General features: G+C 46.6%; 1 protein-coding gene across 1 annotated transcript; it reads left to right on the top strand.

The window, feature by feature from the left end:
* Nucleotides 1–1,140: 1,140 nt before the first annotated feature.
* On the top strand, nt 1,141–12,349 carry LOC127773503 (receptor-like protein kinase ANXUR1). The gene is made up of 9 exons (XM_052299590.1): nt 1,141–1,493; nt 3,305–3,769; nt 5,569–5,943; nt 6,705–6,917; nt 7,149–7,520; nt 7,682–7,925; nt 8,005–8,152; nt 8,712–9,073; nt 9,691–12,349. Exons 1-9 carry the CDS (start codon nt 1,460–1,462, stop codon nt 12,281–12,283), a joined length of 4,806 nt encoding a protein of 1,601 aa, XP_052155550.1. The 5' UTR covers nt 1,141–1,459; the 3' UTR covers nt 12,284–12,349.
* Nucleotides 12,350–12,353: the final 4 nt, after the last annotated feature.

The following is a 12,353-nucleotide window of genomic DNA, read 5'->3' as shown; positions in this document are numbered from 1 at the left end:
TTTGTAACCTGAAACAAAGTGAGTAATTAATTAGCCAAGGAATTAAACTGATGTGTTAGGCTCTTGATGATGATTCGTTTGCTGTCGTCGATTGATTATGGAAGAGGTAAAGTGTCATTATCAGTTTGGTAGGGGGGGGGGGGGGGGGGGGGAGGGTGCATTGGGCACAGGGCAGGCAAAGAATACGCATGATGGCACACACATGTGGTCTACGTCTACCGGGATATGATACGCATCTATGGTTCTCACTACTGTACCACCCTACATGGCATCGTCCTTTGAGTGATTAAAATAATTAGTAGTACTATTAGAAGTTTGATTAGTTTATGCTAACCTAGTAGTAGATTAGTTTAGTGTGAGCTATCACTGTTTTTTTCTTCTTCCATTTCAGTAGGAAGCCTAACCGGAGTAGAATATCCTTTGATTACAAGCACGACTGATTCAAAGTTTGAAATTCAAGATAGAAATAATTTCAACATTAGGCTACGGTCAGTTGAGCCACTGTTGGCAACATGTAGAAAAACCAACAAAATATAAAAAAATATTTATGGCTAAAATTTTTACATATCTAATATGAGTAGTTTAAATGCCAAGGTTGTGCTCGGGAGGAGAGGTTAGCAACCTCTCCCCATACACGGAAAACGTGGTTGCTTATTAACATATGGTTAATTAAGGAGTATTATATTAAAAACTTAAAAATATATTAATATGATTTTGTACAACAACTTTCCCATATATCTTTTTTTATTAAAAAACAATGTTTAACACTTCAGGAAGCATGCGCGTAGAAAAAAAAATAGAAGTTGGTACTCCCTCGATCTTAAAATATAAGTAATATGGATTGATTAGGACACACCTTATTACTACGAATCTGTATGTAGAAAGTAACTTATAGACATTAGTAACTGAAGAATAGATTATGAAAACAAATATAAAAAAACTCATAAGTTCTCTTTTTATTTAAATTTTAAAGTTTTTTTAGTTCATACTTGTACTATGTGTCTGCTCGCGGTGAATTTCGTGGTGTTTTTTTTTTATTTTACTGGTTGGTTTCACCTGTCAGTGGCAGTGCCAGCTTCGAGCAGTGCAACGGAAAAGGGCAAAAAAGTCAGCAGGCGGAAAAAAGCAGCAGCGAGAGGAGAGAGAGGAGAGGGGGGCGCAGGCGCAAAAAGCAAGCTACCACCGCAGCCCAGCTCGAGGCCACCACCACCACCACCACCACGGCACGGCGAAAGGGGAAGAAGAAGAGGAAAGGAAAAAAAAAATTCCGCAGCTGCTACCTCTCGCCGCCTTCGCCGCCGCCGCCGCGAGAAAACCAGCGGCGTCCCGGGAAACCCTAGCCCCATCCCCCACCCCGCCGCGCGCCCTCATGGGGCGTCCGCGTCGGCGCCAGTAGTAGACAGGAGTGGGGGGCCCGCCCCGTCGCCGACTCGCCGTCGCCTACGAGGGGCATCCAACGATGGCGCGGATACGGCGCGCGAGCTCCGGACGAGGTTAGTGTGGCCCGATCTGAGCTGAGCTCTCCCTCCCGCGCTTGCTTTGCTGCTGGCTTTAGCTAGGTGGTGTCGTGTGGTCTCGGTGTTCGCGCTATAGCTAAGCGTAGAGAGCAATCCGAGGGTTTAGCTTTCGCGGCACGGCGGCGGCGGCTCGTGCCTGTGCGGCGAGGTGATGCGGCGAGGGGTTGGGCTTGAGGGGAGGAGGTGCGTGATGTCGGCTAATCAACTACTGTGGTGGTGGGGGGGGGGGGGGGGGGGTTGGCGGGTTTGTTCCAGGATCTTAGTCGTCGCCGCTTGTTCGGTAGCTCAACTCTCAGGCCGTGAGAATTTGGGTTTGGTGTCGCGGGAATGGTGGTCATACTACTATGTAGGATTCAGTGCTCTCTGCTGCCGTGGCGATACCGGATATCTGGAATCTGATCGAAGAAGTGGGGCTTAGCTTAGGTTATCAATTATACAAATCCATGCCTTGGATAGCTCTTGGTTCTCTTGTATTGAGCTTTTCTATGTTGATTACTTAAAGCTGTAAGGTGGTTTTCTACCACAGAAGCACTATACATTTTCTGGACCTTCCATGTCAAATTGCACCAGTTCGGAGATAACAACCATTGCTATAGAGAACAAGTACTTTTTAGTCTAGTTCATCTAGGATTCGTATCGACCAAAAATATACGATGAGCAGCTCGATGTCCCTAGTTCAGCATACATTGGGTTTTAAAATAGTCAAAATTGACATTAGTCTGTATTTGTTGTAGCCTCTGATCTAAGTTTGAGTCACTACAAATGGATTTGTGATATTGATTATCAAATTCAGGCCAATGGATCCTCCTTTACAAGAAAATGGTCATTACTGAACTCTTGTTACTGGAATGATGAGAATTCCTGCATTGCTGGGTTTGCGGAAAGTATCTACTTTATGCAGAGAAAATAGGCAACATCATGTTTACCATGTTTGGCCTTTTCTGGGAAAGTTATTATAAGTTTTAATTTGTGTTTATGGCTTCTTATGGAAGGAAGCTCTTTCGTTTTCTTGCAATAACTTGTCTTTCTAGAACTAATTAGCTCAAGTCAAAAAAATGTTTAATCCACCACCATAGCCATGTTAATTAGATTATGCTTTCATGCAGGGTAATAAACATCATTATAGGTTGAACATATACCATCACTGTCTCTGCTGAGTTTATCAACTGGAGATAAACACTTTGAAAATAGCTGTCATACTATTTCTGGTTCTTTATAGCTAAATAATGGTGGTTTATCGAAATATTTACATGGTCTGTAAAATCTTTAACTACACATGCCATGAGGTCTTATGAAATCCTCTTTGCTATTGACTTACACTATCTTTACTTATACTTGGAAACATCTGTGAATGCATATAAATATATGCTTGTGAACTTTTGTTCAACTACTCCCTTTGATTCCAATTATAAGTCGCTTTAGACTTGTGGACACAAAGTAAGAAAACAGCTCAAATGACTTAGTTGACTTCATTGGAAAAGATGAGCCATTTATTTGTGAAAGGGGTATCATTTATTTAGCAAGGGCAAATTGGGAAGAATAACTGCAGAAAGTGCCTAGAAGTTCCATAACTTCTTACATTTAGGAAAGAGTTGAGAATGCTAAAGCGACTTATTTGGAATTGGAGGGAATATTTGATTTATGTGTTAGAGTGACTATCTTGAAAGGTGATTCTGTACATCTTTTGAGTGTTCATATTCATTAGTTGCACCTGACCAGTGTCAATGTACATACATATTCTTTAAGGCGTTGACTTGTTGATTCTTCATTGTACTGTTTCTTGGCAGGGCTTTTGGAAGATGCTCGAAGGAAAACCTTCTTAAATTTTTTGGCTGTGGTATTTACTCTGGAATTGATTACCAGAATCAATTTGATTGCCCAAACATCAGCTCTAAATGTGGTTGCCCCTGCTATATCTCCATCTCAAAGTTGGAGACCAGTTCGCTCCATGTTGTCAAAAGCTAAAGTTGACATTAGTATTTCAGTCAGCGAACAAAGACGAAAGAAGCTATATTCATCACCAGCTACTCTATCTGTGCACCCTCCAATGTCAGCGCCAAGCTATAGCTCCATTTCTGGTGATTCTGATCTCTCCTTTTATTCTTCAGACATGTCAGATAATTTGGTGCAGCATAACAGACGCTCAGAAGCAGAAATTTCTACTCCTGTAGATGCTGCGCCTCCTGATGCAGCCTCAAATACTAGTGCAGCTCCTTCTGGATTAGTACAACCTCCAGTATCTCCTCACAATGGTATGTTTGATTGTTAGAGCCTTGGAATCATCTAATTTATATGATTTTCATTATTCAAGCATGACTTGAAATTATATGGTGTAAATACAATGCGTAAAGGGCCATCTGGTTATTCGAGTAGATACACAAAATGATGCCTGTGTGGTTATTTCTGATTTGCCTTTCCAAGAATTTGTTCTTTGATTGCACCTCAACCGTAGGCATTTGAGTAAATTGTGCAATTCTTTTACCAATCAACCAAGTGATATCAACATAAATTATTCAATTGCAATTTGCTTATTAATAGTTAATTAGAAATGTTAACTCTATTGTGCATATCCACATTCACATTGGAATGTACAAAGCTTTTACTTAGATCTGTGTGGTATCATGGTGCACCTTGATGATTCGGATCAACATTTTGGAGATCAATGCTTTGGATGTTTCTATGATCGCAAACGCCGGCAACAGAAAACACGCAAAGAACCAGAATTAAGCTGAGGGGATAAAGCTCCATCATTATCTTGCTTAAGTTTAGTTGGTCATTATCTTTTAAGTTAGTCGTCATCTTTAGTTCACTATCTCAAGATTGTTAGCCATTTATCTCCAAGTTTGTTAGGCGTGTCAAATCCCTTGATCTATAAAAGGGTATCCGGGTGTAAGGAATAATTAAGTAAGATTAATCTAATCAAGTTTAGGCATGTTTAGAGCCTCTCGCTCTCGGGGGAAGAGCCCTGCCTGCCGCCAGAGGATGATCGCGAGTTTCGCCCCTACCCCCTCCAAAATCATCCGCTCGAGCATTCACTGCTCTGACAGCCGCTGCAACACCATCACCACCGTGCGCGTATCACTGCATACTTGAAGCATACTGAAATGCTCAGTGCCTGCGATCCTTTTGGCCAAATCCAATTCTCTGAATACTGGTGTCAGATGTGAAACTGGCTGGTTGTTTTGTAACCTGTTTGGTTGGCATTGTACCAGCTTTCAATAAAGGCTTGCAGCGAGCACATGGAACTTTGCAAAGTCCATGTATGCGGTCTAAGCCAATTTATAAGCTAGGTCTCGCTTGTGCTATTTGTCACTCTGCTTTTTCCTGTCCTGTGAGCTATTGCTATTGACTTGAACAACTGGCTTCTGTGATTAAGCTTACTCTCATTGATCTTAACTTTTACTGCTCCTAATTTTGGCTTATCTGCCTGATCACTTGAGAACTCTATAGTATGTCCAGCTTATGTGGCCTAACCACAACCCTTTTTTATGCTCACATTAAACAATAAGATACAAAATACATGTGGTAAGTAAACATTGGTATTTTTGTTGTTATCTTGTGTAAAATAATTAATGAATTATGTGAAGAGTGTTATATGAAATTATAATATGGATAATATCTTCTACAATAATCTGTTTTATTTGAAACATGATAGTATTCTGTTGTTATCCTATTTGCAGTTTGTTCTGACTTGCTTATTGAACATGGCCCCCAAATATTGTGGGACTTCAGCTTAGTTTTCTTCATCCCTTAGTAATACTGAAGTACACATTATTGTTGTGCTGTCTGCCTAAGAAACGTTTATGCTACAATATGGCATCTTTTCTCTCTCAGTTATTTCCAGCTCTCTAAGATAGCTCAGTGAGATTTAACCTTACTGTTTTCCCCATTTATTTTGCATTTGGAATTTTCTCATGTCCTTGGTTTTGGCCTATTTGATCCAAATATTTTAGTCACAGATTTGTTGTTAACCATTATTTGATTTGTAGTATTCTCTAACAGCTATAGATATGCTGTTACTCACATTATAATTTACCTTCTGTTTTACCAGCATGTTGTTCACATAACATGGTACAAAAGAGAGGGAGCCAAGATTGCCATTGTGTTTACCCAGTAAGAGTTGAGCTTTTTCTCCGAAATGTTTCACTGACGTCAAATTGGAGCGATGAATTTCTGGGGGAACTTGCTTCTCAACTTAGTCTGAGGGTTACTCAGTTTGAGATTGTAAATTTCTATGTTGTTGGGGCTTCTGGGCTAAACATCACAATGTATATAGCTCCCCATACAGGAATTAGTTTCTCAGCCGACCAAGTTACCGCAATGAATTATTCACTTAGTCAGCATACAGTTCAGATCAACCCTGTACTAGTTGGTGACTACAATCTTCTTAATTTAACCTGGTTCAGGCCACTGGCTCTAGCTCCTGGTAATGCTAACTGATCTTGACTTTGCTCTATATATTACAATGCCGCAGTTTATTTTAGTGTTAAGGTAGAGAACACTGTAAGACTACTTCAGTTTTTTTTTGCTTCTTTAATCTCTATTGTCTACTGTACTAGAGAAACTGAAGAATATATATAGTATGTGGTAATACTGCTCATATGTTTGTGATTATCAAATAAGCAGATGATTATAAAAAAATCACTGTGGGTTGGCATATTCCATTCTATAGAATCAATTAGCAACTATATGCCAAAGAAAAAACAGAAAAGAAAAGTAAGATAAAATTACAATATTCAGTTCCTTACATTTCTTATTCTGTTTTTGTTCTGCTCCTCTCTACCCTTCATGCATACATAGAGTGCATCTTTTAATTTGCATCCAGTTCTACTGAGATACATATATCTTATACTACTACATATGCTTTGAGTTTAGCACTGGTTGATCTAGTACTCTAGTGCAAACTTTGTACACACTACACAGTTTCTTATACATATTCCGGTCATTAATTCTTGGTGTATCAACTTGGTTATACAGTTAATGTGCTATTTTCTTTGGTGAACTTGGCTGTGCTTCCTTTGTTGATGATGTGACTGAAAAGGATGTTTGGTGATATCAATATGATACTTCCTATGAATGATATAAACATTATTTCTTTATATTTACAACCCTGTATGCTGTCCAGCTATGGTTTTTCTTTTAACAAATCTCCTTTCCTAATATTGTGATCTTTCATTTCTATTTCAGCTCCAACATTCACAATATCACCTAAACCCTCTCCATCTCAAGCATCTACAGTACCAAGACACAGTGCGGATACCAGCAATGAAAAACACATGAGCTTGATTACTATCATTTGCATATTTATTGGTGCTCTAATTGCTGTCTTGGTGATTGCCATGTTTATTTGCTTCTGCAAATTAAGGAAAGGGAAAAGGAAGGTTCCTCCAGTTGAGACACGTACGTGCAGAGTTATCTATTCTCAGCTACATTCCTTGAAAACTATAGATTTGTTATACTTCATGAGATCTCTAATAATTGATAGTGAAGTTAGATATACCATGTCCATAGCTCCCCATAATATTTTTGGTTTCTTAACCAAATTTAAATGAATTATGCTTATTTTCTGGTTCATTATGCATGTTGGAGCATCCTTTTAGGAGCATTAATAATATCAGTTCTCCTGTGCAGCCAAGCAAAGAACACCAGATGCGGTTTCTGCAGTGGACTCACTTCCTCGCCCAACAAGTACAAGGTTCCTTGCATATGATGAACTGAAAGAAGCAACCAACAACTTTGATCCGTCAAGTATGCTTGGAGAAGGAGGTTTTGGCCGTGTCTTTAAAGGGGTACTAACTGATGGCACTGCCGTTGCTATAAAGAAGCTTACTAGTGGAGGGCACCAAGGAGATAAGGAATTTCTAGTTGAAGTGGAGATGCTGAGCAGGTTGCACCACCGAAACCTTGTGAAACTCATTGGTTACTATAGTAACCGTGAGTCATCACAGAACCTACTGTGCTATGAGCTTGTTCCTAATGGAAGCCTAGAGGCTTGGCTTCATGGTATGGCCAATTGAGTCAACTATTTCTCCTTCTGAAATTGCTGCATAAATTCCACTCAGTTGCAGTTGAATGTGGTCCTTCATTGTTTAATTAATTAGTGGTGATCATGTAATCATGATACACCTTGACTCTGAGTCTCTGACTACTTACATTTTTTTCAGGTACATTGGGAGCTAGCCGCCCCTTGGACTGGGACACTAGAATGAGGATAGCACTAGATGCTGCCAGGGGATTGGCATACCTTCATGAGGATTCTCAGCCTTGCGTAATCCACAGGGATTTCAAGGCTTCTAATATATTGCTTGAGGATGACTTTCATGCTAAAGTGTCTGATTTTGGTTTGGCCAAACAGGCACCGGAAGGTCGCACAAATTATCTCTCAACACGTGTTATGGGAACATTCGGGTAAGCAGGTTGACCACCTTGAAGTACTCCCCAGATGTTTCTGCTCTGCTTTTGCTTCATATAGCTGTCGTGCTTTCAGGTATGTAGCACCAGAGTATGCAATGACAGGACACTTGCTTGTAAAAAGCGATGTATATAGCTATGGAGTTGTTCTACTTGAACTACTTACTGGGAGGAGGCCTGTGGATATGTCACAACCTTCTGGCCAGGAAAATCTAGTGACATGGGTTAGATTTCTTTCTGCTCTTATCTTCAGCTGTTATTGTATTACCTTTTTAAATCTGAACATGGATCCTTTAGTATGATAATTGTCATCTGAAGTTCACTAGCCATGCATGTTAGATATTTATCGATACATCTCGACAAGGCAAACAAACAAATGGACTTAGAGCAATATTACTACTAATCTGTTTCCTTTTTCGAAAAAAGAGAGACATTTTTTATATTCCTCTCTATTCATATGCATTGTGTACATCCTTGGGTGGAAAGCAGATTTATGTGTGAGTAAATTTACACTTCAACATTTTTTTATGCCTGTTGTGCCAAAGCGCTATCTATCTGTTTGTTTCTTTTTGTGCCTATGTTTATGAGCTTACACAAATGTTTCCTGATCTTTCCACTAAAAGCCTTGTGTCACATCAACCTTTGCTGGCCAAGTTGTCAGGTTTGTTCATTAGGTTTTTGAAAGCCAACTCTCAAATGTCAACGTATTTCTTGTAGACAGTACCAAATTCTTATCCCTGCATAGGTGTAGAGATACTTATTTGCTCAATTTTGACTACGCAGGCGAGACCAATTTTACGAGATAAAGATACGCTAGAAGAACTAGCTGATCCCAAGCTTGGTGGCCAGTATCCAAAAGATGATTTTGTGCGAGTATGCACAATTGCAGCCGCCTGTGTTTCACCGGAGGCAAGCCAAAGGCCAACAATGGGCGAGGTGGTGCAGTCACTGAAGATGGTCCAACGCTCTGAGTTCCAGGAATCCATACCAACACCTCCAGCACGACCCAATGTTAGGCAGTCCTCAACCACCTATGAATCTGATGGCACTTCATCCATGTTCTCTTCTGGACCCTTTTCAGGCCTCAGCCCCTTTGAGACTGAGAACATATCGAGAACGGCTTTCTCTGAAGATCTTCACGAAGGGCGGTAACAGTGGTGGTTTGTGAAGCTGTTTTGGGTAGAGCCTCAGAGTCTCTGACCACCCATTTGAAGGCTGGTGGTGCAAGTGACCTAACCAGTTTTATTGGGAGGTAAATCCTGTAAATTCCATTTTTATTCACCACCTGCGAAAGACCAAATTGTTACAAGAACATTCGGTGGCTTTGTATGATGGAAATGATTTTGTTCCAAGTTCTTTTTTGCTCCTATAGCTCCTGTCTCATTTACTGTATGGATCATAGACATTTAATTAGGTGATGTGGTTGTATTCTTCAGTGACAAATTGTGGTACTGTAGCTCGTGTCCTGATTGAACAGCAGAGAGCTGCGCTGGTGACCCTACACGTGTCATGCCCATGGCGAGTGCCCCTCTCCTCTCGTGGACCCGGCAAGTGCTCCCAGTCGCTGACACGTGTCACCCCGCTAATACTGTTTCCCTCAGCCTCCTCGTTTTGCTCCTCTCCCCTCATCATCTCGATTGCTGTGTGCGCCTCACACTGTCTTCTCCCTACCCTCTGTTTGTCTCCTCCCTCTCCCTCTGCTCATGGCTGGTAGGGTTCGGTGCTCGCCGGCGGTGGCGCTGCCGCTCGTCGTGGCGGCGGCGGCCGCGGCCGCGGCGACGGCGAAGCTGTACAGCCCGGCGGACAGGATCCTGGTGAACTGCGGGTCGACGACGGACGGGTTGGACGCGGAGGGGCGCAGGTGGGTGGCGGACGCGACGAACGACACGTGGCTGACGGACTCCGGCAAGTCGTCGATCATGGCGGCCGCCGACGAGCTGGAGACGATGCTGCCGTCGTCCATCCCCTACATGACGGCGCGGGTGTTCACCATGGACACGGTGTACAACTTCACGGTGAACCCGCGCGACCGCCACTGGATCCGGCTCCACTTCTACCCGTCGTCGTACAACGGGCTGGAGCCCCAGGACTTCCGGTTCTCCGTCTTCACCACCACGGGATACACGCTGCTCCACAACTTCAGCGTCTACTTCACCACCAAGGCGCTCACCCAGGCGTACCTCATCAGGGAGTACTCGCTGCCGCGTGTCCCGGAGGGCCACTTCGGCGTCACCTTCTCGCCGTCGCCCATGATGAACGTCACCTACGCCTTCGTCAACGGCATCGAGGTGATCTCCATGCCGGACATGTTCAACGACCCGGCCACCATGGTCGGCTTCGCCGACCAGACCGCCGACGTCTCCGCCGCCGCGTTCCAGACCATGTACCGCCTCAACGTCGGCGGCGCCTACATCCCGCCGTCCAACGACTCCGGCCTCACGCGGCCGTGGTACGACGACACGCCGTTCGTCCAGGGCCCCCTGCGCGGCCTCGTCTACAACGCCGGCCCGCACTTCCACATCAAGTACCCCAGCGACGCCGCCGAGTACGCCGCGCCGCCGGAGGTGTACCTCGGCGGCCGCTCCATGGGCAGGGACCAGCGCCTCAACCAGAACTCCAACCTCACCTGGAGCCTCCACGTGGAGTGCAACTTCACCTACGTCGTGCGCCTCCATTTCTGCGAGCTCCAGCTCATCCACGGCAACCAGCGGGTGTTCGACATCTACATCAACAACCGGACGGCGCAGACGGACGTGGACGTGCTGGAGATGGCGACGGAGCGCGGCGTGCCGGTGTACAAGGACTACGCGGTGAGGCTGAGCAACGACACCGCCGACGAGCATCTGTGGGTGGCGGTGCACCCCTCGGTGATGCTCCGCCCGCAGTTCTACGACGCCATCCTCAACGGCCTCGAGGTGTTCAAGGTGAACAACACCGGCGGCAGCCTGGCGTCGCCGGACCCCGTCCCGTACAAGCTGCTCGCGGAGAAGGAGCTCGGCTGGGGCGGGCCGCCGGAGTTCTCCACCGACAACCCGGCCAACATGGCGTCGGTGATGGGCGGCACGGCGGGCGGCGCGGCGGCGGCCGGGATCGTGGCGGCCATCTGCGTGGTGGTGTACAGCAACAAGAGGAGCAAGAAGCTGGGCGGCGGCGGCGCCGACTCGCACACCTCCGCGTGGCTGCCGCTGTACCACTCCCACACCAGCGGCAAGTCGTCGGGGCACATCACGGCGAACATCGCCGGCATGTGCCGCCACTTCTCGTTCGCGGAGATCAAGGCGGCGACCAAGAACTTCTCCAACGACCTGGCCATCGGCGTGGGCGGGTTCGGCGTGGTGTACCGCGGCGTGGTGGACGGCGACGTGAAGGTGGCGGTGAAGCGGTCCAACCCGTCGTCGGAGCAAGGCATAACCGAGTTCCAGACGGAGGTGGAGATGCTCTCCAAGCTCCGCCACCGCCACCTCGTCTCCCTCATCGGCTTCTGCGAGGAGGACGGCGAGATGGTGCTCGTCTACGACTACATGGAGCACGGCACCCTGCGCGAGCACCTCTACCACAACGGCGGCAAGCCCACGCTGTCGTGGCGCCACCGCCTCGACATCTGCATCGGCGCCGCCCGCGGCCTCCACTACCTCCACACCGGCGCCAAGTACACCATCATCCACCGCGACGTCAAGACCACCAACATCCTCGTCGACGACAACTGGGTCGCCAAGGTCTCCGACTTCGGCCTCTCCAAGTCCGGCCCCACCACGCTCAACCAGTCGCACGTCAGCACCGTCGTCAAGGGCAGCTTCGGCTACCTCGACCCGGAGTACTACCGCCGGCAGCAGCTCACCGACAAGTCCGACGTCTACTCCTTCGGCGTCGTGCTGTTCGAGGTGCTCATGGCGCGCCCGGCGCTCGACCCGGCGCTGCCGCGCGACCAGGTCAGCCTCGCCGACTACGCGCTCGCCTGCAAGCGCGGCGGCGCGCTGCCGGACGTCGTCGACCCGGCGATCAGGGACCAGATCGCGCCCGAGTGCCTCGCCAAGTTCGCCGACACGGCGGAGAAGTGCCTCTCCGAGAACGGCACCGAGCGCCCCACCATGGGCGACGTGCTCTGGAACCTCGAGAGCGCGATGCACTTCCAGGACGCGTTCGACGCCGCCGCCGGCCGCCCCGTCCCCGCGCTCGACGCCGCCGGCGGCAGCAGCAGCCACCTCGACGACGGGAGCACGGCCAGCATCAACACGCTGGCCACGTCGTCCACGTCGCACCCGCACGAGCCGTGCGTCGACGTCGTCTTGGAGCCCGACGACGTCGTCGCGGAGCGCGCCACCTTCTCGCAGCTCGTCCAGCCCACCGGCCGGTGACAGTGACACCACTACGGCACTACCACAAGTGAACCATGCACATAGATCCAAAGTTTAATTAGTTCCGACT

This window comes from Oryza glaberrima, chromosome 1, assembly GCF_000147395.1.
Source record: "Oryza glaberrima chromosome 1, OglaRS2, whole genome shotgun sequence".
NCBI classification, from domain to species: Eukaryota; Viridiplantae; Streptophyta; class Magnoliopsida; order Poales; family Poaceae; genus Oryza; species Oryza glaberrima.
The sequence above is the reverse complement of the archived record's forward strand: the minus strand, read 5'-3'. Positions and strand labels throughout refer to the sequence as shown.